The 27,682-nt window shown below is 39.5% G+C and overlaps 1 protein-coding gene across 15 annotated transcripts in view; it reads left to right on the top strand.

The window, feature by feature from the left end:
* Positions 1-27,682, top strand: part of TECRL (trans-2,3-enoyl-CoA reductase like) — a 77,246-nt gene that overhangs the window by 39,054 nt on the left and 10,510 nt on the right. Inside the window, exons 5-13 of one of the 15 annotated variants that reach the window (XR_003536944.1) lie at positions 9,142-9,257; positions 11,286-11,391; positions 13,088-13,160; positions 15,627-15,670; positions 19,283-19,340; positions 20,921-21,038; positions 21,423-21,468; positions 25,375-25,435; positions 25,887-26,235. Coding sequence is in view for 12 of the 15 variants with exons in the window: in XM_027700328.1 (XP_027556129.1) it covers positions 9,142-9,257; positions 11,286-11,391; positions 13,088-13,160; positions 15,627-15,670; positions 19,283-19,340; positions 20,921-21,006; positions 21,423-21,468; positions 22,956-23,140 (714 nt within the window). In the remaining 3 variants the exon portion in view is untranslated. Of the gene's footprint in view, positions 1-9,141; positions 9,258-11,285; positions 11,392-13,087; positions 13,161-15,626; positions 15,671-19,282; positions 19,341-20,920; positions 21,039-21,422; positions 21,469-22,955; positions 24,984-25,374; positions 25,436-25,886; positions 26,236-27,682 lie in introns of those variants that run through there. The other 14 variants (XM_027700331.1, XR_003536945.1, XM_027700329.1 and 11 more) reach the window with 14 other exon arrangements.

Genomic DNA, 27,682 nt, shown 5'->3' with positions numbered 1-27,682 from the left:
TGCTGTCTCATCTTGTCTATTTAGCTCCTCTGTGAGAATCTGACACTTTGTAGGAAGGATGTTTCCTCCTTTTCCTCAACCTTCTTAAAACAGGGTGCACAGTGATCAAAATATTTTTGGTGTTTTGTGCTGTGAAAGGCCAGACATCCCCTGGGCTCAGTTTGCTCCACAGCTTTGAGATTGGTTGACCAGTTTTCAACAGTTCCTAGAGACTGTGTTTCTCTGAGGACAAACCAGGGTGAGGGATTTGCAGTTCTCTGCTGCTGGAATAATTATTTGTCACTCTCTTTTGAAAATGTGATCCTGTTCTGGGATAATTTCAGTAGACATCTAGCCTCAATTGGCTCTTTTAGAAGAAAGGAGACCCTCAGGGCTGATTTGCAGAACACAATTCAGGGACAAAACAAAACCTGTTTCTTAGTATCATCAATTTTGTTAGAACTCTCGCTCTACTCTGCCTTATTTGTATCAAATATTTCCAGAAACACATAATTTACTTCTGCACAAGACTTACCAATTCCTTTACCCTACCTGGAGGGTCTAGTTGAGGTTTGCTGACTGATGTTGCAGAGATACTGATGGGATATGAGTTTACAGATCTTTTCTATAAGGTCCTGCAAATATTTTACCCCAGGGGTGCTTGAAATTCCCACCACTGGAGTGATGGGTTGTATTTTTAATCTCTGTTCAATTTTGGGCCTAAGCACGTTTGACAGACACCTCTTTTTACACATTGCAATGCAGCATAGTAAAACACATGGCTAGTGTTTTATTACTAATAATGCACACTGCTGCTGCAGTCAAAAGGAAGAAAAAACTCCATTCTTCATCCTCAAATTCACACTTCTGCTAAAGCTTTCCTCATTTGAGCAGTGATTGCAATTTCTGATTTATCAGCTTCTCTTGTCCTGTTGCCACCTGGGCCGGCTACCAGAAGCATACAAACAGAACTAAGAAAACAGCACAGAATTGTAAAAAATATATTTTACCTACAAGTCTGTGAATTTCAGAAGATTAACCCTGAAACACAGTACTTCAGCAAATATTTTTTTGTAACTTTGATTTCAGATTAGGGACTGCTTAAACACTTGACTCTTGAGGGCCTTAAAATAGTACGGTTGGCAGCAGAACTGCTCCATTTCAAATTTCCCAATGAAAAAAACTCTGCTCAATTTAGCAATGTGGAGACTAATACTTATTTAAACCCAAGAGCATCTTTGAAGTCTGAAACCCCACATTTTTTGCTAATTAATCTGTTCCCTCCTGGCTGGCAGGCAAATTTATCACCAAGTTAGACATTGTGGAAAATGAACGGGAAGCCAAGAGATCTATGTTTGAAGCTGTGTGATTATGTATAGCAAGTACACACAGTGGGGAAGTGTAATAATGAGATGTGCCTGTTCTCTCAAGGGGAAGGCAGTGTTTCGGTCAGTGTGGTTCTCTTCTCTTACTCACACAGTGCCAGTGTGCCAAAGTTTTTCTGTCCTGTGGGTGTGGGTAGGTGGTGAATAGGGGAGGAGCAGTTTTTTCTGACTGTCAAACACAACTCAGTGAGTTGGTCCTGTAAATGTGGAACAATCACATGAAGTCTGTGGGATGATTGTGATAGGAAGCAATTTGCGTATGGATGGGTTTGGAAAAGAGGCAGCCAAACTGCTGCAGACTTGTTTTCTCCACCTTCTCTATAATGAGGTCAGCTTTGTGCTCCCCATGGGGAACAACTTAAGATATTTTCCCTAATTTGTGAACAGAAGAAGAGACTTCAGTAAAGGTTTATAACCTCTCAATGGGATATAAAAGTACAGACAATTACAATAGGAAAAAAAGAGAGGATCTGAGAAATCTGAAGGAGTGTGAGGACTGGGAGTCCCAGAAAACTAGTGAGCCAGTGTAAAGATGATAAATGTAAGAAAACCAATATGATCACAGTTTAGAAAGGCATTTGAGATCCAGGTAAGAGAGGGAGCTGAGGATTTGTAGGATGTATCAGAGAATGTAACTGATACATATATATAATTCTCAGCAGATAGGTATCAGAGTTTGCATATTTTATGGCCAATTCACGGTTAGTTGTGGGAATAGGACCCTACAAATTGAATAACACTTTCAGGGAATTGTGGGTACCTGAAAAACTTTGCAGCAGTGCCAAATAAACAGAACATGTGATTCCGTGTAAATCTGTGGGTGGCTTAAGAACAGCTACAACAAAGTGCCAAAGAGAGAAAAATCCCCAACTGGTTTTTCGTTGCTAAACCTCTTGGATCAATAGATAATTTGCTCACAGAAGATGATCACCAGGAAAAAAAGAACTCACTATTTCCTCGACAGCACCTTTTCCAACTCCAATTACTTGTAATGCAAAGCACCTCTATTTTACAGCTAACAGTTTGTACTTGGCAGAGGTTTGTTTCTGCTTGAACACACAGTAAGTGTTGCTCTACCTTGGTACAGCTGGCCGAGTCTTGAGCTGATCCCAGTCAAAAGCCATGGACTTTCGAAACACTGTGACCTTTCACAAAGGCAAACTACACACACAAAATTGGTCTTATTTTTCATTTAGTTAAGTCTAATACTTTTCAACCTCCCCGATTATCAGGAGAGAACAGCTTGCATTTGCCTGATTTCTTGCCATGTTTTTATATTGTTTATGCCTTTGCTTGGGCCACATATACTTTTGGCTCTTTGTTACTGCCCAGTGGCAGCATGAAGTCAACAGATAAGGGAAGGGGAGACCTCTGAAACTGCCCAGCTGGCTGATTTGGATTCCTCAGTTGCTGCTTCTAATAATGCAAACCATGCTGCAACAATTTCTCTTGGTCTCAGCAACAAAAGCCACTAGCTCGTGATGAACCATGTCAGTAGGTCCATTTTTCGGGTGCCAAAGGGAATTAGGGAGCTACTAGAAAAATTAATTTTAAGGGGTGAGTGTTTTAGTTGCCGTTGAGCACAGCAGGCTGAAAGAACGTATGCCTAAGTGTTTATAGGAATGCCCTTGAGTTTTTACCACTTCCAGTGCAAAAAGAAGGTAGAGGGAATTCACAAAGTATAAACAGAACAAGCTGTTTCTTTCAGTTATGCACAGCCTTATGCTTAAACCCTTCCTGCTACTTAAGGAACAAAGAGCTACTTGATGTATGCTGCTGATAAGTGTAGATGCTTTCCTAATTGTATTCAGAGTAACTAAGGAGGTTGACATTTTGTCAATCTATGCAAATTTTAGCAGTTCTAGTCCTTCTAGAATGTGTAAGTCTGGCAAAATTATTTTATATGGGGAATTTTGACCAACCCCATACAGAGTGTAAGGAGACCACAAAGAGGAGAGTGAACCATAGAGTGAACCAGTGTTCAAGAGAGTGAACCAGAGACTGAACTAGTGTTTGAGAGGCCCTTTAGTCATTCTTTGTCCACCTTTGTCTGATGCCCTTGACAAGTCTGTCAAGGGCATCAGACTGAATTTCTGAATTTCTGTATGACTGAATTTCTCTGTATTTCAGTTTCCAGATCTGTGGCAAGAAAATAACAGTATTTTTCTCTTTCCAAAGTGCTTTGAGGCTTCTGGATGAAAAGCACTCTGAAGAGCTAGATGAGGTTATTTATAATAACCAGGTGTTAAAAAGCACTATTTCATTTATGTATCTAAATAACAAATGATAAATATACATTTTAAAATTATGCACATTGTATCGCAGATTTCAAAATGCTGTCAAAGCTCTGTAAAGGTTTGGCAGCAAATCTGAACTCACACTGGTGTTTGGTTACAAACAGAACTTGAGTGTTTTGCTGAATATTCATAGGTATGAACATATACAACATGCATACATACGTGTACATAAGAATAACATTCATTAATTTGCAGTAATTTTCCATTTTGAGTAAGAAACATGAAATGGCTTGTGGTCTCAGGGAAGAATTTTGACCATAATATGAAGTGGTCTGATGCCAAGGTTTCAGACAGCTCAATCTTAAGAAAAGAGACAGAAGGAAGCTGAGATTTCACCTGCCTTTTTCCACAGAACAAGCATAGGCCTGACTCAGAGACAAACAGGGTCCATCACTGTTCACTCCCCAGCTCCCGAAGCTGTCCTGAGTCAGCTGCAATTTGCCTATAAAATCCTACACTAAATTCATCCCTATTTCTGGTATTTGCAGTAAATATTGAGCTGCAGCCTGAAGTACTCATAGACACCGAGTCACTGCAGAGTCTGCCCAGACAAGGGAAGTTTCAGGTGCTCCTGCATGCACTATTTAAGTGTTACAGAATGGATTACATGAGAACTGGAACAAAAAGTCATTGAATATTCAAGCAGCCCTTAAGAATTGTATTATCTGAGGCAAAATTGCTGTTGCCATGGATTTTTTCAAACATGAAAATATGAAACTTTTACAAAGGTGAAGATTTAGAGATGGTGCTAAAATTATACCATTATCATCCCCAGGTAACTGTATGGCCTTTAATGAGGTAACAAAGTGTATGAAGTAGAAAATAGTCTAGAAATTAATAACGTTTCTTAATGATCATTAGCTCAAGAGTACTTAGGGCTGGGATTGTAAAAGGAATCTAAGGTAGTTAGATGCTAAGTTTAATGTGATCTGGGGACTTGGGGGTATTCAACTGCCTGATCTCTTGGGTTTCTGAGAAGCTGTGCTCTGTACACTCACACATAGTAATGGTCTGTCTGTCTGATATCAGCAGATCCTCCTCTTTGTGCTGTATGTACCGCCTCAGTTTGCCCTTGGCTCAGACCTGCAGCTAGTGCCTTTGTCTCACATTTATCAGAGAAACTAAGCCCTGTCCATTAGATAATTTATATACTGCAGCTGCTTTTCCATCAGAGTTACCCAGGACACGCTTGAGCTGTTTTGTATCTCTTGCTGTGCCGAGAGCTACAGACAGTGACCCAAAGTCATTGTCCTGGTTGCGGGTGTTATCCTCATCCCGCACTCTCTGCTTCCCTGCTTGAACCCAGACATCCTGTGGACAGTGGAAGAGAAAACATCACAACCAACACCAATGAAGTAGGAAACTGCCCCTACATGGCATGGAAAGAGCTGCAGGAAGGGATCAGTATGGAAGAGGCTGTGCGGCCTTTCCTCAGCTCTGCTGCTTGTCATAAATGAGATAATGTGAGACTATGCCAAGAGGCAACAAGATAGGGTGTGTTGTGTGATATTACAGAAAGGGCATGTCATAAACATTACAGAGAGGAATTAGCTGATGCCCTCATGTGAAGATACAAATATGTGGGCTGTTCATTTATGAAAATTCTGTTGGAATTTTTTCAGATTGCCTCCTCTCCTCCGCCTCTGTTTATAGCTTCCTTTTGTTCTTTTCTGCCTTTTTGCAACCAGTACACATGGTACAATTAACCAAATCAAAATCCTTTCCATTCCCTTCAGTAGACCTGTTGGGGTAACATCAGCTGCCCCTACCAGCCAGAAAATCCACCTCATCTTCCCTCAAATAACTTTGAAAAACTCTTTTCACCTCTGCTCCATTCATGCCTCCCTAAATAAACCTTCTGCCCTATATGGTCTCGGATTTTAATTCCTGACCTGGCTGTAACTCAGTTCAGCAAGGTGTTACTGGCATGATCAGCTGAACAGAGATAAAAGAAGCAGGTACAATCTGGCTCATGTAAGACAAGATGCCTTGCTGGTTTGCAGATTAGCTATTGTGTATTGTTTTACCATTTTACCATTTGTCCCATCTTCTCTTCAACGATGGAAAATCCTACCTTTGCTCTCTTTTGACATGTTTCAGATCTCAGTTTTGTTGTTTATGTAGTAGATATTTCCAGTTTATGTGTTACTGAATCAGATCCCCGTGGACTTGATTAATAACTGAGAAAGTTAAAGAACCTTGAGTTTATCACCCTGTATGGAGCTCATGCTTGTGAGAGTTTTGACTCAAAAATACCTTGATTCAAGAGCCCTTTCTCTATGCTACAGAGAATGAGAGGTATATAGAGTATATAATGCCAGACAGTGGAGAGGAGAGAAGGAAGGTAAGAGAACTGGACACTCTGCATGCTATGAAATAAAGTGTGCAGATGTGGAAAAAAGATCCTCTTTTCTCTCTTCAGAGAGTTAATGACGAGCCCAACAGTTAAATTCTATTGACCTATGCTCACTGTTACAGAGACATAATGCTCCTCCAGGAAAAGATCTTTGTGTTTATTATGGACTACCATATTTGGTTGCACCAAATACATCAAAACAATCTAGGCAGGACCACAAGATGGTAAAGAAAAAATATATTTTTTTAATGTTTCTACAGAATAAAACTGCTCTGTGTTTTAAATGATTATTTTTTTTAATGAAATGGTATTACTTTTGTTCAGAAACAACAAGCTTCAATGCTATTATTTTCACGCTTTTGTTTAAAATGTGATTATTATTTTTGCAGGACATGTCAGCAGGAATTAGTAATTTTGAGCACCTATAAAAGTGATAGGTTGAACTGATCCTTGATACAACTAATAATTCCCCAAGCCCAGCAATTAGTCATCTGTAGGATGAGTATGAAGATATTAGGTAGGCTTAATTGAATACACTCATTGAGAATCAAGAGTTCAAAAAATGGTGCTTGCCCTTGATTGCCAATGGGTTGAAATTATTGTAATGTTGTGTTAATTTATGACTGCTTTCCCTTTCACTTGCTTGAACTCATGGGAATTTTTAGCAGAGTTTCTCTGCCTGCTTTATGGAACTCATTTTTCATTTCTGACGAATTTAAAATCAGTGGGTCAGAGAACTAGAGCAGTGGTTGCAGCATGGGAGATGCAACAGAAGGAAACAGTGTGAAATTCAAGCACAATAAAATAAAATACAACAAAAACCACTACAAAAAAATGAACCTCATCCTCTAAAACAGAATGTTACTGATCTTAACTATGTTCCAACAGTGTGGCACAGTTATGACAAAGGCAAATATAGTCCTGCCTGCCAGACAGTACCTACTCTGATTGCTAATCTCATGGCTGACCCTGGACCACCTTCCTCCACCTTGGTGATTAACACTTTGTGTCAGATGTGACCAACACACAGACAAGACTGAACCCTGTCCCCAGCCATAACAGGTGTCTCTGTGAAGCACCCTGAGCATGCTGGTGCTGCTCACCTCCACAAACCCCAGCTCAAGAGCTGCTTCTCTGAATTGCTCTGATGGGACACCCTGCATTTCCCCCTCCTACAACAAACCTCATCACAGGGATTCAGGTGTTATGTGCTTGGTAGCTTTGGCTGTTAAATAGAGACTGGGTTTTGAAAGTTTCCTTCTTTCAGCATCTGAAATCAGTCAGGGGGCAAGGGGGGAACACTTGGTGCAGTGACAAATAAGCACAACTTGGTGCTAAGTCCTGCCAAACTCTTCCTGGCAGCTTCGTAATATGCTTGTGCCAAACAGATGATAAAAGCTGGCAGTTACGGATGTATTTTGTGGTGCAACTCATGGATGATAGAAAAAGCTACGCTGAAGAAAGCAGCTCATTCCAAGCTTTTACACTGACCTGCTCAGGCCATATTTCCTGCACCTCTGTCCTCTATACCACCACTGTTTATATTTAGTGTTGTATCAAATTTTAAAAGTGGAGGCCATCTCTTACAGGGTTTGCAGAGTGCCTGACACAGTGGGCTCACAGTTAGGAACAGACCTATACAACTGCTATTAGGACAAAACACTAATAAGCTCTTAATTGTGGAGTATTCCACAACAATGTGCTCTTAGACTCTCCTAGATTAAATGTTTTTACACACACATCTGCTCTGGGGATCATGCAGAGTCTAAATGGAGCACAGAAGTCATGATGTCACATGGAACAAAAGAAAATTTTGGTAGAGAACACTTCAGTCTGTTCCTTTTGGAGACAGTCCTGCTATGAAAGGCTAAAATTTCAAAAAATTTCCCCCTATAATAGAAGAAAGGAAATAGTACTGGGGGTCCCAAATGAAGGGAACCTAATTGCAGGATGTTTCCCCAGGAAAACCTTTCTTCTCCAATGCTCTTCTGAACAGCAATTAGAAGAACAGCCTCCTGGGGGGCCAAATACTGATTTTGAGACAGGTAGTCTAAATTCAGTGTCGCTTCCTTAAGCCACAGGTATTTATTCACTACAATTCCGTAGCCGTGTGATTAGTCACTTTAAAGCCAAATGGCAATTAATTATAAATCTGTACCCCTTAAGCAATACTATGCACTTGAGTTACAATTTGCCAGTGCTTTCAAATGTATAGGACTATACTGCTTCCATTTTATTCTGAGATTAATTCCAGTGGGGACAGATGATCAAATCCTGACCTCACATCACTCTAACCTTGTTTCACTTCCTCCAGCTGTTTGTGGCGTAGGAGTGTTCCCCAAAAAAAGGTAATACAGACTGTTACCAAACCAAAGCCAGGATTTAAAACTGAAGGAGGCTCATGGAAGCTCTATGACTCTGCCTTCTCTTCCTGCCCCTCCTCTCAGCTCTTGGTGTCTAGCAGGGGTGACAGTGGGAAGATGAAATTATTTTTTCCTGCTTCGCTTTCATCACAACAGGGTAATTTGCTTGTATATAAGTCTGCTCAGGTGGAGTACCACTCAGTCATTGAACAAAGGCTCAAAGCACCATGCACCAGGCAGGCTGGTCCTGCTTTTCCACCCAACACCAAATTTCAAGCAATGATCCCTCCCTTCCAGATGACTTTGCTAGCAACCAGGAGTCGAGGCTATGTTTGTTTCTGTCATGCTTGGTTGGCTTTTAACTGACTTAGCACTTAATTGCAAAAAACTCTGGCAGAAAGCAAGCTGCCTTCAGCTTTTGGACCTTGGTTTTCAGTGCTATTTTGATTCCAAATGGGCTTTTGATGTCACAGCCAAAAGTATAAAGAGGAGATAAATATGATTTTGACCACCTTCCATGAAGCAATCCTGATGGGGTTAATTTTCTACACAGAAACCTCTCTCACATTTCCTAGATGGATTTTACTCCTTTGCTAAAGAGATAGCACAAAAAACCCTCAATGTGTCATTTAAGTCCTCAAAATGAACCCAAAATACCATTTCAAGGATGAATAGGGCTGTGGATAGGGGTATTCTTTTTATCATACCTTTACTGGTACAATTTTCTACTCTGATACAGCTATTTTGTTTTTCATTTCTAGTTTTTTCTAACAGAATACACCGGACCTCTTCTAATATATCTGCTCTTCTATATTCGCCTCTCAACTATTTATGATCAAGTGGAAAGTAGGAAGAACTTCCGCCACCCGGTGGTTCAGTAAGTGACACTTGTGTGAACAACTTTCCTGGAGCATGAGGAGCCAGAGGGATGGATATTGCACTTCCAGAGTGGAGGAGGTTACACAGAGTATGGGGCTTCATGCCTGGTTTAAGATTCAATTCTTACCAGTGACGGTTTGGCATTTTAACAGAAATCATAAGCCTGGCCAAAAATGGGATCCCAGCTGCAATGGTCACCATGGAAGATGCAGTATTTTCCCCAAATAGTTTGCACTCTACACACAAAGCCTGAACAGAGGGTGAAATAATAAAAACAGTGGGTAGTAACCCAAAGTCAAGCTTGACAGAGAAGAGAGGACAAGACTTCAGGTGTCCCACTCCCAGTCTATTTATAGCACATTCCTGTTCATGAGATGAGTAGCATCATCATCCTGCACAGAGGATAACTACCCCCACACCAGCACTCACCTAGGCAGAAGAAGGAGGAAATTCAACAGGTGTGCATGTCACAAGTCAGGTCAAGAAATTCTAAAGGGACATCTCCACAGGATGGTGGTATAATGCACCAGGAAGGCTGGGAACTTTCACACTTAAGGAACTTCCCTTCAGTGTGATTGGCCCCACTCTGGGTGGTTAGTGCCTGTCAGAGGGGTAAAATGTGACCAAGGAAAGCCTGTTACCTTTGTAAGTTGGACCACTTGTTGGAGGGCACACAGGGAACTAGGAAGCTCAAAGGACTGTACAGCTCTCCCACAGCACTTTTTCCACACTATGATTGCAGAATCAAGGGAATTGGTATACAGCAGAGGAACACAATGAGTAATAATACCTTTTACAGATGGAGGAACAGACACTTGGAGAGACATTAAGGGGGTTAGTGGAGCTGGGAATTAGAACAGAGAATTGAATTCAAATCCAGAGTTGCAAGATGTTTGTCTTCCTTCTCTTGCTCATATGCTTAAAAGGACAACACAGAAGAACCAGAAACACCTTTACCTTCTTTTATGTGGGCAAGGAGTGTACAGAATCCTTCCAGTGGCCACTCCTTAATGGGTTCATCTGAGGTCCCCATCCTAAGCCAAATTCATTTTAAAATTCCCAGCAAAGCTGAAAGTTTGCTCCAGGCTTTGGATAAGTCATTAATTGTTTGAAAATTTTTTAGCTCAACTCTCTCTGGTTTAATCACTTTGAAATTGCTTAATCTTTGACTCTGGCTTCCATACAAGATGCATAATAAAAGTATTTGAGATCTTACATGCTGAAAAACACTTTTCATTTATGTCTTATAATTGGTTTGCAGAAAGATGGGCTATGGTAGTGTGGTAAATGTAACCAAGATAAAATGCCATCAGGAATCACTCTTGACATTTGTTTCAGAAACTCAATCACTATGAGCTGCAACTCATTCTCGGAAGCAAATCAGCAATGCCTGTTATTGTTTCATAATCGTCCTCAAAAGAGAATCAGTATAATAATTTCTACCACAATTACCTCATTTCTTTATAACAGGCAACAAAAAAGCCATCAGAATGGATTAACTTTGCAAAAAAATCCCATTTTGCGTCCACAAGGAAATGAAATACAAACTACCTCCATGCAGCTACTTGAGTTGGCAAAGGACAAGGAAACCATTCAGAAGATATTCAAAATGTTTTTAAATGTCAGACACATCCTACAGGAGCATTAAGGTGGCCTTAAAACATGGGAGACTTCTTTTTGAAAAGCATGTCAGACTCCTGGTTGTATACACAGCTGTCCTGTCTAAATGTCTTGTCAGGGCTATGTATCACATTCAGAGCTCGAGGAGCTCTTTCTAATTCAAGGCTAGTAAAAAATAAGTTGCTTCCCTGCAAAATGCAAGCAACTTTGTATAATACTGAAAATGATTCCATTAATCTTTGGTTCCAGATGCTTCAATTAACACAATAACTTAAATCCCACTATTTCAATGTGACTGCAGTTTTGCCATATTAGTTCTTATTCCTTTCATGACATTAACTGTGAAGTAATAAAAAGCAATCTTTCACTTACCTTAATTTCCTTTCTTTTTTTTTTTTTCTTCCAGCTTGGCCTGCTTCTGTCACTGTTTACACTACATCAGACATCTTCTGGAGACATTGTTTGTTCACAAGTTTTCGGAAGGGCACACTCCTCTGAAAAATATGATAAAGGTACCAATATGTTTATCATTTTGTGTAAGAGAGAATATTCTCGTCTCAAAGAGTCCTTGGAAGGAGATAGGGAAATAAAAATTTATTTTGTAGCTCCAAGAACTATGTTTAGTCTAAATACAGACACTGGAAAATTTCAGGGCCATGTCCCCAAGGACATGAATTAAAATTAATGTCTGCTTTAGTTCCTGCATGTCAATGTCCACTTTGACTCATCCACCCAAGGGGCTGATTGTCATGTCCAGGATATTTTTGAGACTGAATCCTATTTTATTATGAGAGCTGCTGCTGCAACATCTAGCAATGTTGATAGAAATCACGCACTACTACCTCTGTGCAACATAAATACAGAGAGAGAGACAGGCCTTGCATTAGGAAGCAAAAATCAAATTACAAGTAGAAAAAAAAATTCTCCTTCTATAGATGGAGGCCTCAGGCAGGACAATACTGAGCTGGCCTAGTCTTCTGTCTCCCAAAGCCTCCCGAATGTCCGCTGTGTGCCATTACTCATACGCTTTCCTTTCTTTTATTTCACACACTCATCTCAGCCACTTTGTATCATGCCCCCACCCCATTCAATGTGACTTAAAGACCTTCCTTTTAAATGTTTTGAATACATTTTGGGTTTTAGTAAAGGAAATAAACATATGGCCATGATAAGGGGCTTGACTCAATTCCAGTCAGAAAGGAGCTAATGAGGTGCACATATAGAGATGTATGAGCTAAATAAGCCAAATGGCTTTGGAACCAGAGTGACTCATGGATGTGTGGGAGTTAAAGACCCACAGTTACTGTTATCCCATTGTGTACCACAGTGACATTGCATAAAAAGATTAAAAAGAGAAAGCCTGACTTGCAGCCCTACTTACGGCATGGAACTGCATCCAGTCCCAGCACACTGCTCTTCTTCAACAGCTGCTGAGCATGGGATCCTTAACTTAGACACACAGAAAAGTTTTATCCAGTCTCCAGGGTGGTTTTGGTTGTTTGGCTGGTGGATTTTGGTTTACTCTTGCAGAAAGGATGGGAGCAGTGACTCCTACACAGATCAAGCACATAATCACATTATCTCTGCTTGGGCTTTACTAAGCCCATGGCTTCAATCACCAAGCAAAGGCAGTTGGGGTGCTGTTTTTCAGCAAGATGATAAAATGGGGTGGAATTTATGGGAGTAGATGTAGTGTGTAGGCCAAATATGTTTATAGGAAGGGTGTTCTTTTTTTTTGACAGGGTTAAACCAGGCCTATTCACTTTTACTCCTTATTGTTTTGTCTGGTTTAATATTCTGTTTGTCTAGCTCTATCTTGCTTGGAACTGCTGAATTTAAGGTACAGTAACAGCTCAGCTGTGTTAACCAGCCCCAGACTTTTAATAGTACAGCTTAGAGAAATGTGCTTCTCAGCAGTAGAATCAAAGAATGAGAAAACAAACCCCAATTCCTACAACAGACATAAAACACATTTAACACAAGAATAATAATAATAATAATAAAAATCTATGTTGTGTCCGTTTTTTCCTTTTCCCCTAGCTTCACAGCATCTTAAAAAAGATATATATTCTGAGACTCACAAAGCCACTGCAAAGTCTTTCAATAGTCATCTGGGTTTTGCACTTACCAGAATTTATGTTTATAAAGTTATAGTTTGTACTTTCTTATTGCCCTTTCAAAAAGATTATCTTTTTTTGTCTGTTCCAGGGCTGTGCCTTTTACTGGGGATTCACATCCTGGATCGCCTACTACATCAACCACCCACGGTATACTCCACCATGTAGGTATGAGTAGAACACAAATCTGACCTTGGTTTTAAAAAGTTTTTGGCATGTAACCTCAAATCCTCCAAAATCAATAGATGGCCCCACATGAGATCATATGACTAATCTAGCAGAAAATAGCCTTTACACCCTGTTAGAAGGAAGATTCTTATGTTGGAGGCACCTCTGCTTGTGCCACCAAATGTATGTGCCTGTTCAACAATGGGCAATCACTGTCCAGTTTTATCAACTGGAAACATTGGCCAAGTGGAGAAAACACAAAAATTTTGCTCCTCTTCAAAACATCTGTATTAAGAATACAGGAGAAAACTAGAAATGTCTGCATTTTCTTGGAGGAGATATTTATTTGCTACAGATACATCCTTTTAATGAAAATTAGGATTTTCTTTTTCCTTTTTTTTCCCTGTCTTTTTGTTGTGAGAAATCAGTAAAAATCCATCCCATACTGTTGATAACAAAAAGATCCTATTTTTTTAACTTTCAGGTTTCATTCATCATTTTGTTCCCTCTAATCATATTTGATTGTTGCACTGCTGTATCTTCATGACTTTTTTTTTTTTTTTTACTCTTTGAGCCTTTGCTTCTTTTGAGCATTATTTGCTTAAGTTTTATTTTCTGCTGTTTTACTTTCCTTGCGACACCGTAGTCTTTCTTTTCCTCTGTATATTAGATTTATCTATGAGCTTTGGGAACAAAGCAGTTGCTTTGCCATTTTTATTTACACTCAGGTAAATTGATAAGTTTTCTCAATAAAAAATTTCTTGTACGTGACACTTGCTTTTCTTTCAAAACAGCACAGAAGTTATGTTTCAAAACTACGTGACTCATTGAAAGACAGTTGAATTTGCTGTGACTTTAACAACAAAGCTGCAGACAACATAGAAAACTCCCTAGACACAGTTTTTAGCGGTCTGGGCTATCAAATCAGTAGGTGCAGCTTCTTTATTGAGGAAACCATTTGTTCAAGATACAGAAGAGAAAGCTTTTAGAAGAAATATTTCCAATTGCTTACCACTGCCTTAAAATGACAATTATAGGTATTTGGGTCTAATGATGGAGATCACCAGCCCTCTGGTTAGTGGAATCAGTAAAACACTGATGGTTTATTTTGGATGCAGGAGCAGGTAACCTCCACAGCCCTTTCCAGCAATGACTGGTCTGGGGTCCGGCAAGGAAAGGTAAGATAGTTGCAGAATTTACCACAGGAGTGGTAAGTTAAGCCAGGCTGACAAAGGGTCTATGAAGAACATCTGCTTGGCAGCTGCATGCTCACAAGTTGACATGTGCTGGTGGATCTGAGGAGGCCTTTTAGCACATGCCCTCGGCATCACTGAGGAGTCATGTGCCAGCCAGAAAAAAAGGGTTCTCAAAAGTGAAGGCTTGATGAGACTTGGTCAGGGAGATAAGGTATATACATATGGTTTGTGTCCATCATCTGTGAGCAAGGTTTACTTGAGAACTGCAAACCTTTGGAGACGAACATGGTAGAGCCCTACACTGGTCTGGGGACAACAGCAAAGAGGAGAGGGCAGGCATATGACAGGTAAAATTTACAAAGGCTAAATATATTTCTTGCATGGTGAGACTGAAGCATATAGTAACTATGTAGTAAAGCCTCACTATTAACTCACTACTTAAAAAAAAAGGTAATGGATGATGTAGGGATAGGTACAATTTTGGAAGAATTTGTGACAGAAAGCTAGAACTTAATTTCGCTTAGGAAGACTGTAAAATGCCTTCTCAAACAGGTTAGATGGTTTTTGCTTCCTTTCTTCTGCATTTCAGAGGAAGTTGCAGGGAGAAGCTGTGAGCAAGTTATCTATCTCCCTGGTGCAGAGTGATGACAAGTTTGCAGACATGTAGAAGGTCTCCTCTGGCCAGAGAGGATGGGGAAGGAGAGAGAAAAGATACAGAAAGCATTGGAGAAGGCAGGGCATTGCCTTTTTTCCCCTGGGGGCCAGGTATGTGCAGAATCATTAAAAAGTGGTCCTTGCATTTGAAATAAATCTTTTTTTTTTAATCATACCACTGCCTTGGCATTCTTGGGAAGAATACCTGCATATGTTTTACCTTACAGATGGCTTAGGCATTGGGTTCTCTACTCATGGGGATAGAAAGGCCTATGGATAAGGCTGTGATTCTTGGCCTGGTTCTGCCACTGACCTTTGCTTCTCTTTACTCTTCTTGCCTTTTCAATTGACAAAACAATTGGATAGATGAAGATGGCAAATAAGTAAAAAATGTTAGGTGAAACCTGACTTGAGATCAGTGGTGAAGAGACTGGCGTTTCTAGAGTGCTGTTACTATTTGTATTGTCTTCATATTGTGTGATAATATTCAATCTTTCTGCAGAGCCTGTCAGGAAAGAAGTATTTCTGCTCCTCAGCACTAGATTAATTTCACCCATAGCAAATCATGGGCATACTGTAAAATCCAATTTATCATTTCATTCTGTTTTCTAGCATTTGGCCACAGACAAGTTTCCTATGCTGCCCTTGCTTTTCTGGTACGTACAAAAATGAAGTTTTATTAATGATTGTGGAAAAGGACTAAATCACAATTTAGTAATATGCAGTAATGCTGTTATGCATTTGTGTATATACATATATGTATATATGACCACGCCCACAGCCTTGTTCCTTTGATGGGATTTAGGTTTCACAGGTTTCTCAGTCAGGAGGTCTTCTGCTACTACTTATGTATACAGAGGTTAATGTGAAGTACTGTATCTGAGAGCTATGAGGACATCATCAGTGTTAATTACTACTGATAATTGCGTTAAAATGCAATTATTTAGGCAGATTGAAACTTGTGGTTTTGAAAACATTGAAGAATTACATTCTAAACAGGCTTTGCAATAGTTCAGCGTACCCTGAATAACTTCACCTCAACAGCTAAACAATAAAAAACAATAAAAACAATCTCTGCCAAAGTGGCTTAAGCCAAGGGAAAGTGCAGCTGACGAAGGACGGCTGAGACTGATGTTTGAATGAACGCAATCTCACAGTGAGAGAGAAGCTTAGTCACTTCTCACATGGAAATGTAAATTCTTCCTGTCCTCTGTGGGCATTTTACTTGGAACTGCTGTGTGGTGACTTACCCAAGCAAGCATGGGTTAGTATCCAAAACAGTCAGCCTCTTTGAAAGTCAGATACAGATCAGTTTCCAGAAGTACAACAGGAAGATGGGACATTAACAAGTCTAGGCTCTTTCAGGCAAACACTACTCAGAAAAACATTCAAATATTCCTTTAGCAATATTGAAATGCTTTTGTAAATCGGGACCCTTAAAGATCACAATGTTGGCAGTGTTTGTTTCTGGGGCTGGCCATGTAGTTCTCAGCTTTTCAAACCCTAATAAGGTACAGCAAAGACAAGCAAAATACTCATATGAAGAAGTTCACACACTCCATGAGGCTCTACAGCTGAAAACAATAACCCAGTACTTCAGGGACAGGAGGTTGTGGTAGTGGTGGGCAGTAGTGTGCCTAGAACCTTGCTCTCTGTGCCCTTCCCAAGCTCAGGGGTTATTTGAAAATAAGAAAACTGCTGAATATCCAATGCTACCAGAAAAACTAGTCCTTGTCAAAGTCCCTACGTAGAAAAAGCCCTCTTTTCTACTGAAACGGCCTTCCTTGCCTCAGTGTAACATGCCCTGCTATAGCTTTTAGGGAAATTCCTGCCATTAAGCAAAGGGATGAGTCCTGTCAGGGTTGTTTGATATAAAATATGACAATCCCCTTCAGATTTGTATCAGCACCTGGTCTGTGGTCTCAGTTCTTACAGCTCTTTTGAGAACTCCCCACCCATGGAAACTCAAACCCTTTCCCTGTCAGATCTTGTGCTGGCAGATTCCCAGACAACGATTTTAAAACACCAACAAACAAAATAAAATAATTTGAAGCTGTTTTCACAGGTTTCTAAAATATATGAATAAAATATTTGGAAGATTTCTTTTTCTTACCCTCTTTTAAACCTTGTGTTTATTACATATCCTGATTTAAGTGTATACATCTGCAGCTGCCGTAAACAAGGGTACTGAGTAATATGAAGAGTGTCTGCAGGCCCTTCTGAAAGATTGTCATATTTAGAGAAATTAGTCTAAGCTTTGCAGGGATGTTTTTCTCATGGGGTGCACATGGAATATAAAAAGTATATATGTAGACTTCAATATTTTAAAATTGTAAATATGGTAAGCTTTTCTGTTGATGTTCCCCACTGCCCCATATTTTATATCTGAGACACTAAGGACTAGCTTACATGTAGCAGTACTTCTCAATGTAGAACATTAACAGTCACATTTCTAGAGAGGGACATAAGAGTTAATTACAGCAGAATGCAGCTGCAGAGTTAAAGGTAAGCCAATAAAAAGCCCTGCAGAAACGCCCTTTGCTTGTTTTACTTACAATTGATTATAGAATTAGTAGGGGTTAACTATAGTGTGTGAATATCTCCTGCTCCACAATAGTATGGGCGTCGCACATTTCAGTACGTATAGTGTTTCACAAAACCACTTTTAACTACTAAACCCTTTTCTTTGAAATAATAGTAATCAGAAAAAAAATCATGTTCCTAGCTGATAATGGGAAGTATGTAAATTAAAATTACTGCTATTGCTATGGCTAGAGTTATAGCTTTGGATATGGTATTTTATAATAGAATTTCCTTTTCTGGCTATTTATTGTTTTGCATCTGGTAGTTATAATAGATGACCATCAGGTAGTTGTAATTAAAAAAACATAAAAGAACAGCAAGATTTGAACCATAACTACCTATCCATGCAGAATAACAGCTTTGCTAATAGACCTGATTTAAACTTTCCAAATAAACCCCACAAAAACCTCTGTCTAAAGGGGGAAAATTTTTCAGCAATGCTATCTACAATGCTTTTTCAGATAATGGCACATTTCAATATAAAATGAAGTTACATATTCTTTCAATTAGTTTTAATTTAGCTTTCAATTTAGTTTTATTTAGTTTTGCAATTCAGTTTTAAAGTTTAAAGGGGTTTTTTTTGTATTAATTTTTGGACTTTATGCTTTTAACGTCTCTAGGTTTTAGCATTATCCTTTTTATTTAATTTCTTAAACTTTTTCCAGTCTTGCAAAATTTAGAATGTCAAATGATATAAGAAAACAGAACTTTTTAACAGTGCATTTTTTCAACTGGAGAGGACAAATTAGTCTTCAAACCTAGAAATGAATAAGAAAGTTCAATTCAGTCTGAAATGTATACAGCATTTTGATTTTCTTCGTAGAACAAGGAAAAAATTAAACACATAAAATTACATAGTTGTGCTGGCAGGTCTTCTTTTTCAGGAACTGAAACTAGTTTTTCTACCAGTTCCTACTTTAAATACGGGTAAATATTGGGTTTGATTCTTCAGGAGTTGTAACTGAGGAAGTACTGAAAGCCTCAAGAAAATCTGAAATCATCTACTGCTACACGCTGTAAAACCACATGGGGAGACACGATGCCTCTTCCAAAGATTTAAAATATCTAAATATTAACAACCATGCTTCAGAGGTTGGTTAGGGCTGAAAATGTAAAAATCAGAGAGTTGCAGAACCAGGAATAATACTGGTTCCATTCATTTATCAATTCCTGACTACTATCCATTCAACCAGTCTGTCAGAGAACCACTGCCTTTTTCTTCACCCTATTTTTCCTTTGTGTTATGCCGAACACCTTTGAAAGTGTGTGTAGGAGGAGGATAGGCACCTTACTCACAACATCTTTGCAAAGCCAGTGGTCATCTTCTCACCTGCTTCTTTGCAGCCTGGATTAAATCCAAAATAAATCAAGAAAAGCATCTTGCTGAATTCCTCAGACCCAGGGAGTCTCCCTGATCTCCCCAGAGCAAAGCATGTGGCACATGCTGAAGGCCTGCCTGGACCGAGCTCTGCAGTGGCTGAACCAGGGGCTTTCACCCCAGGCTGCAGCCACGGTGCTCATTAGACACTCGTGAGTTTCACAAAGATCACGGGCTGCATTTCAGAGTGCATACTTTCTGGATACAGAGACTGAGTTGTAGTGGGGGGATTCTGCTTATGCACTGCAACACAGTTACCACAGCATTTTAGACATACAACTGAAAACATGTTTTTAATGTCTTGCAGATGTGTGAAGCTGGAAATCACTTTATCAACGTAGCTTTAGCTCACCAAACTAATTCAGGTCTGTCTTTGTTTCCTGTTTGTCTATTTAAGACCGAAGTGTGCTGAACCTATCCATCTTCTGCTGGTGTACAGTAATTTATGTACCTACATCCACAGATTAAAGAAAGATGAAGTAGGTACCATGCTATCAGTCTAACATCTTCAAAATAAATGTGGTGACAAGAAAACATTAGCAACACTGTTGTTGTTCCAAAGCTTATAGTAAATCTATCTTAATTAAACACAACTGCAATTTAAATACAGATTTAAACACAGTTCTTTAAAGCATCTTGATGACTGACAGCTGATTTCATTTTAAATAAGTCTCAAAAACTTTTAAACTATATTGTAGAGATTTTAGATACGTGCATCTCAAGCAAAGATACACACACATATACACAAATACACAAAGAGACACTCATGAATACCTGTACAGGCATCAATGTATACATATGCTCTTAAAAGGCTGCTCCTAAAAAGGGTTTTCAGGACCTATTGTATCATGAGAATAAAAGTTATACTATATATACTGGAAAGTAAAATATAGTTTCAGACATTAATAGTATAATTTTCCGCTATAACACCCTATTCAAGAAACTACCACAGTATGATCAGCTTCACACACAGAAGTCAGTTTCTATTCTGGAAGGCTTTTCATGCACTGTGATTAGGCAGGTGCTTATATTGTTTGGTGCAAGGGACCTAATTCAGTTTAATAGCAGCAGGAGCAAAATAATTTAATTACATTCTCAGTGCCTACAAGTACTAAAGATAGCATTGTTGCCAGCACTTAAAAATATTGATAATAGATAATTTCTGCAATTCTTTTCTTACTTTTTTCATGCAGTAATGCTAGTCCTTGATGACAAATCACTGAGATATTTCCTAACAGAAAATCTTTCAATTCCAACTTCAGAATAATTAATTATTTTTACCTGCTCACCGGTCCAAGGCAGCAAGGAAAGGGAAAAAACCAACCAAACATAAAAACCCACAACAAAGCAAACCAAGCAAAAAAACCCCAACCAACCCCATACGCTTACAAGACCACTGAATTTGTATTATATATTAAATATCTAAAATATAAAGTATACACTATAACCTTTTTGTGTGAGCCTTATCAGTGGCCGTAGAGAGTAATCCTGTTAGCCCTGGAGTTTTTTTCCTATTCTAACCAGAGATGTAGGGTGAGGATGTGGGAGCAGACAGGTTCACAGTCCTGAACCAGGCTGAATAAGATACAGCTGCATCCTTTATATCCCAGTAGAGTGCCCTTAGTCCTCACCTGCTGGCTAGTACACATTAAACTACTTGTCTCTCTCTTCCTCTGAGCAGAAGTTGCATCCTCTGGACATGCCAGACTTTCTTGTAAAAACTGATGCAAGGTTCGCTAAGCAGCATTCTCGCTGGGATACATACAGCTTTCGCTATCTCCAAAGACTTCACTGAAACTTTTCTAAAAAGTTGTGCTCTGAGAGCATTGGCCAAGGAGATGGCTGTTACATAGGCAAGCTGTGATAAGGCTCAGTTCATCCCTCCCTGTATTGAAACTGGTTCTATCTGATTTTTCCCCGCTCCTTTTTTTTTTCTTTTCATAAGGAAATAAAACCTGTTTTCCAAGTCCAACTTACAACCCCTTCACATGGCTCTTCCTGCTGGTATCCTGTCCCAACTATACATATGAGGTACATGACTTTCTTCTGCTTATATGCAAAGGGTAGGTGGTTAATGTGCTTCAGCCTTTGTCTCCAGAAATCTGCAACACCTCCACGCAGATCCCTCTGCACATCAATCATGGTGTTCTGTATGTCAGAGTCTCCTTGCTCCCACAAATATTTCTCCACCAGACTCTTCTCTTCCCTCACGTCAGTATTACGGCTCTTGTTTTTATTTCCCTCCACTACAGACTCCCCAGTCATCCAAGGATTTACTACCCATCTCTTCACCCCATCCAGCACACTGAGGGGTTCATTTCTAGCTATTTTCCCTCTCCCATTTCCAGTACAAGTACCACACTCTTTTTCTGGGGATAGCTTCTGAAAACTTACCATTTTGCTTTACGTAAAATATACAATTTACAGTGCTTTTTTCTTTGCAACAGGCTGGGTCTTGGATTAGTTTCACAGTGATGACACAAACTCTGCCAGGTAAGTTTGAAACAGAATGAAGACAGCATCTAAAGTGTTTGTGGAAGTGAATTCTGGAAACCTAAAATTTGCCAAAAAAAATTTATAGCATATGAAATATTGCCATCAAATTCTCCTTGTGAGATATCTATGTAAATCTTCAAAGTGATACCCTCAGAAAGCTGCGGAGAGTGTGAACACCACTGCAACACCTTATTTGATCAGAACCAGCTCTCTGCTTTTTGTGACATATTACTGTTTCTTCCATTTCCACAGTGAAAGCAGACTTTGAAATTTAGAAAAAAAAAAAGTCAGTATTCTTCATTTACAGTCGATCGTTTTTGATATAGGAGAATTTCTTTGCACTGTACACCTGGAATAATACTTCTAACAGGGAAAGAAAAACCCATGTACTTAGTATTTCAAAAAGAGGAAAGACAACATATTCTTGGTAGCATTTCCCTGTTTACTTGTATTAGGTAGCCAGCTCGTAACTGCAGCCAGCTTAGTAGCATTTGTGACTCTTGTTCAGTACTTTCCTGCATCCTTAGAGACCTGAATACTCATAAAAATATGATTCCTGGAACTAAGTTTTCTAAAACAGTCACTTTTTAATTATTTTTCCATTTCAAAATAGAAACCTATAAAAACTACTTGCAAAAAGTAGCCCCACGTGGTTTACAAATGAAAAAGCAATGAATTTCAAAAGTGGGTTAAACTACATCATGCAAGGATTAAACTTCAAATTTTGTGTGAAAGGATGAAACATTTTTGTGCTTTAGGCTCTGATATGGAAATTATCTGAAAGTCTGGGGACATTGTAGGGCTGTCCCTACAGTGACAGGAGCAGTATATGAAGCACTCTCATCCTTGCTGTAATTGTCCCAGACATAACTTGAGCAGATGCCAAATGAAGGTTTCTGATTCACCATCTCATTTTAAGGAAGAAAGGATAATGAATTTGCAAAATGCACCAGTAGAATCATCCCCCATTTGGTGCCACTCAACCTGAAGGGAGAGGTACCCAAGATCCACTTACTGGCTCCTGACAAGCACAGCAGGGTCCTGGGAAGTCTGTAGATGTTGGGCTTTTTGAGACCTTACTGCCAGGCAGCTAAATCAGGCAGCTACTGCCTACTTGCTCCAGGGCCGAGCTCTCCCTCCACACAGCAGGAAGTTACAGCACAGCTCCCTGTTATGGTTGAGAGCCAGAGGTAAAAAAAAAGAAGCGTTATGGTCCAAAACCAAACCAGAAAAATAGTTGAGAGAGGCCATGGGTAATTTTGTGTTGAGATGGCACCATGGCCAAGGAGGCCTTGTGAGTTATGGTGAAGTTGTAGGTGATACACAGTGTGTCTAACAGATGTGAACATCATCTGTGTGAACTCTCATGTTGAGGATGAGCCTCAGGCTATGGTATATGAGCAACTGCAAGGCTGAGAGCAAGGAGTTGTCTCTGCCCACAGAAGACTCTGCAAATATTTCCATAAACCCTATTGCATTCACAGAAACAGACATGGAAAGAAGATACATGATCCTTTTCTTTAAATCTTTTTCCTTGGTAGTTGGCATTTTTGCTTTCCTGATGGTCATCCAGATGTCTCTCTGGGCCCAAAAGAAACACAAGCTGTATCTGAAGAGATTTTATCCAGAAGTGCGGAGAAAAGCAGCTATGATTCCTATCATCTTCTGAGATCTTCATAAGAGTTGGAGTCCAAGTGTACAGTTCAAGAGCCAACTCAGAGCCATTTCATTGAATAACCAAGTGGATCAGAGGAAGAACTACTGGATATCTTTTTCAGAAAATTAACAATTCAAGACAAAGAGCTTTTAATTAAGTGCAAAAATACAGCTCTTGAATTCTTGGTTCCTGCTAAAAGATATGATTTAATTAGATTTTCTGTAATGGAGCTAATTGGAAAGGGACAAGAAAACTGCTTATATTGAATGTTAGATATTTAGCTGGTGTAAGTGGGCACAGATGCTGTTGTAATTAATGAACACGACTCATCTGCATGCATTCAGGTCCGGTAATTTTAAGGTTCAGAGTTATATGTTGACAAGAGTCTTGGATTTTTGCATTAGAAGATGTTTCATAGCCTTATTTCTATTAAACTGCACAAAACCAGAACATTCTGCCTCAGCTCCTCTAAACCATCACATCAAAGGTCAACTGCTTTGCTGTGAACACCATTTAGTCTAGCTTCACAAGGTTTTTCTTTCTTTTTTAATCAAATTTCATATCAAATTGTTCAATACAAATTGGCTTAAACTGGTCACTGCAAAGAGGTCTAGCTTTCTTTTCAGATAGGCAGATCAGCTCCACAATCTCATAAGGACACTGTTTGTGAGGTGCTTCCCATTTTGCTACTAATTTGAGGCATGACCTTGGGTACTTCATTTAAGTCTGTCTCCCTTTCCTATTGAACAGTCTGGAAATAGTGGAAGACTTTCTGCATTAACAAGCATGTTAAGATCCCCTTGTTCAGTGCCCGACTGCATCCAGACACCATTCACCTTACTTGTATCAGGCACTGTGAAATCCATGGGGACAAGGTGAACCAGAGTACAGCTTGTTTTCAAAAAAGAAGGAGATCCTGCGACATGCATTTCTGTCCATATTTGAACTGCCTCTGATGGACACTGCTGAAAGGCTTCAGCTCCCCTTAAGTTTGGTCAGGCTCTATCTTTGCTTTCCAGGACATTATTTCTAAGGGATTCTCTGGGCTTGTATTCAATTCCTGAAAACACTATGTAGTTCCATTTGCAAACCAGTGGCTCCTGTGTCATGCAGAAGCACAATTTTAGTTACACAGAGCAGAAAAACCAGAGCTGCTTCAGCAGGTATTAAGATATGGAGAGTTAGGGCATTAAGTCCTTTTTTCATTCTATTTCTGTTGCACATTTATCAATGTCTTTTGGCTCCCTTAGGTTGGTGAAAAAGCTTGCCTAAAAAACTTTATTATCATTAGAGAAACACTGTAGAGTACACAGGCAAGGCAGGCAGTTTGTCTCCTAAAGGCGCCATTATCTTTGCACCAGCTCAGGTGTTCTAACAAAGTTAATTTGCCCATTAAATTGGGTTCATATCCCTCTTCTAATGTTTAACTTGCAACACTTATCCTATTAGCCACTGTAACTCGATTTCATCTTTGTAATGTAAATAGATCACTTTCCATATTTTTAAACTTGTACCCTGTGAACACCTAAAATTTTTATTCCTCTCAATGGAAAACCCTAATCAAAGTGAATATCCACTTCTCTAACCCAGACTGCTAATAAAGATCTATTTTTGAAAAATTATTTTCTGTACTCTATAATCGCATACTTAACAATATTTTTAAAACTCTTTTTTTCCAGACAGTGTTAGATGCGTGAGTCAAGACTGTTGTCTGTTTTTTTAATACAGCTACTGGGGGTTCTTTTAATTTCATGTTTATGAAATGTCTCATTTTATCAATCTTCAAGTTTAAAAGAGTCCATGTGGGAGGGCAACTTACCAAAATTAGTTACTTATCTGTTAATCTTTTGATTGCAATGGCTGCAGCTTTAAGTCTGTTCAAGGCATGTTTCCAGTGTGATTCCGATGGCTAGGAATATGGTTCCTACAGTTAGCTTAGGCAAAGGAAGTACTTCAGGAATTGTTCACCCTGTTTATTAGTTGGTTGTTCAGTACATGGGGTGGGTAGGAGAAGGGTTTTGGCTCTTGTAGTAAATGACTGAAGTTTTAAAGTAAGGTAAAAAGTAAAGAGTGAGAGCAAACACTAAGTAAGAACAAGTGAAGATAAGTAGCAGAAGGCTGTCTCAGATACACATGATAAGATTTTTTGAGATTCATCAGTGTGGTGTTGATGAGCTAAAACTGCTCTGAACAGTGTTAAATGGCTTCACAAATGGCAATAAATCTAACTTCCTGCACCATCACAGATCTTCTTCTATTACACTGCCTTCTCTGATTTTCGGGGCAAGTTTCATGTGATTAGAACAGGTAAGTTAACTTCCTGGCACGGGGGGTATATTCTGCTTTAAAACTAAAAGTATATAAAAATGGTCGGTCTTTGTTTTGCTAAACCCTTTGGATGCCTTGCTTTCACAAAAAACCCAAAACACAAAAAGCCCAGGCAAAGCAAAAAAAAAAAAAAAAAAAAAAAAGGTGAAAAATAAGTATTACTATATAAAAAACTATGATGAACAGTGCAATCTATTTACATTGCAACAGCCCATGAGCACCATGCACATTTTGAATGAAAACAATTATTCTCACACAAATATTTTCATGAGAAACTTTATCATAATTGTGCTGATTACCTGGGAAAAATGCCTTATTAATCTCTCTCTACACTGGTATTTCTTGTATTAGGGGTTGATGAGGAAGTAAATGGTCAACTGCAAATTCCTTTGGCTGTATTTCCTCTTAAGCACAGACCTACCTTTTTCAGAGCCCTCAGAAGAAGGAAGGCATGGGCAAGGCTACCCCACTGCCAGAATGCTGCCAGGTTTCAAGGTTAAAGGGAAGGAGCCAACCTCCAATATGAGCCATCAGATGCAACTCAGTACTTCTCATGTGAAGCTGCTTCTAAGGCATTGAGAAGGATGGCACCACTCCGGTGAACTGAAGGCACTGGTGTCCGTGGAGAAGGGAAAATAATCAGGACAACGTGAATTACATTTTGCAATACTGCTTCTCCATGAGGGCCATGAAATTCACTACTTACAACAGAACCTGACTTGTCACTTTGAGCTCAATCCCTTTCTGATGCTGTTTTCCTCAGTTTTTGTATTTGGAAAGTTGACTGACCACAGGGCAGTGAATCCACTCTCTACGGTGCCCTGCCCTTGCTGTTGCTCCCATGGCAGTGTGAGCTGCCCTGTGGCTTCTGTCAGCACCAAAGCTTTCCTAACTCCTTGTAGAGGCAAATTACAGCATTTCTCATGAAAGGCAGGATGCAGCAACACTGTACAGCAGAACAATCAAGTGGCTGAAGTTGGAGACACATTCTGGTTATCTGTGAGGAGCTGGTGCTGTCCCATGTATTAGAGCAATTCCTGCTTAACGGTCCTCAGGAGCTAAGCCATCTAAGCCAAGAAACCACAAATAAAGCAAGATACAGACACTTCGGGGCTACTAGGCAACAGTTTTGTCAGGAACTGTGTAAAAATAAATCAGATGGAGTATGAACAGATCTTTCTTGACCTGCCCAATAAGGACTGTGTGAATGGCATTGCTCAGCCAGTGAGTCCAAAGCGTATCCCAAAATAATCACTCCCTGGTCCACCTGGAGAGACTGCCCAATATCCAGGTCCCTCCATGTCAGGTCACCCTGCAGCTTACAGCTGGGTTTTTGCTGTGACCCTCCAGATGGGCATCTCATCTTTCCCAAATTATTCCCAAGACTTTCAAATTCAGGAGCCTGAAGCTGAGCCTAAATTTAAGCTTCAGATACACACACACTTGGATTTTTGTGGCTAGCTCTTGCCATGAAATGCCAACCTGGAAAAGAGCAGGCACCAGCTCAGGATTCCTAGTGGTGCAGGGAGGCATTGTGATGGGGAACCGACGTGGCAGATGCTTCTGTACACAACTTGGCAGCCTATATTTGGATTCCCAGTTTGAAAAAGCCCTTAAGACCCAGCCATATGTTTATCTTATAAGATGGTTACCATATCCTTGCAGCTGACAGGACTGAAAATGATCTCAGTGATTTCGTCTTTCCATAGGGAAAGGGGAGCTCGAAAGGACACTGAAAGCAGGAGAAGTGAATAAAGGCAGATGGTCATCCTTTTTTCTAAAGATGCTATTATCACCAAAATATCTTGTATTGTCCATTGTTTTGTATAAAGTAAGCGACTCTAAATTGGCTTTTATCACACTAGGAACTGAGATAAAACAGCCTGCTATCAAAGTAGTTCTTTTAAAGAGAGCTTGCAATGATAGCTACATATGATAAAATAAAAATCACTGAATGTGAAGACTTCTAAAGCTCACTATAAGAGGAAAAAAGCTATAGGAAAGCAAGAGACTATTTATCTATTCATAGTTTTAACAAGTGCAGCTGAACTAAAAATTAATTCAAACCATAAAGAGCTTTTCAGCAAGCTAATATTTTTCACATGATGCTTTATTGGCTTTCCTTTTCCATATTTTCCTAGGCACAAGTTTTGTCTACAAGTGATATTCCCTGTCATTAACATTCATGGAAGTTCTTAGAGAAACACACTGTATGCCTATCCCAGT

The sequence above is a fragment of the Neopelma chrysocephalum genome, unplaced genomic scaffold (assembly GCF_003984885.1).
Source record: "Neopelma chrysocephalum unplaced genomic scaffold, ASM398488v2 Primary Assembly neopelma1_146, whole genome shotgun sequence".
Lineage (NCBI taxonomy): Eukaryota > Metazoa > Chordata > Aves > Passeriformes > Pipridae > Neopelma > Neopelma chrysocephalum.
This window is presented reverse-complemented; position numbering and strand designations above follow the sequence as displayed.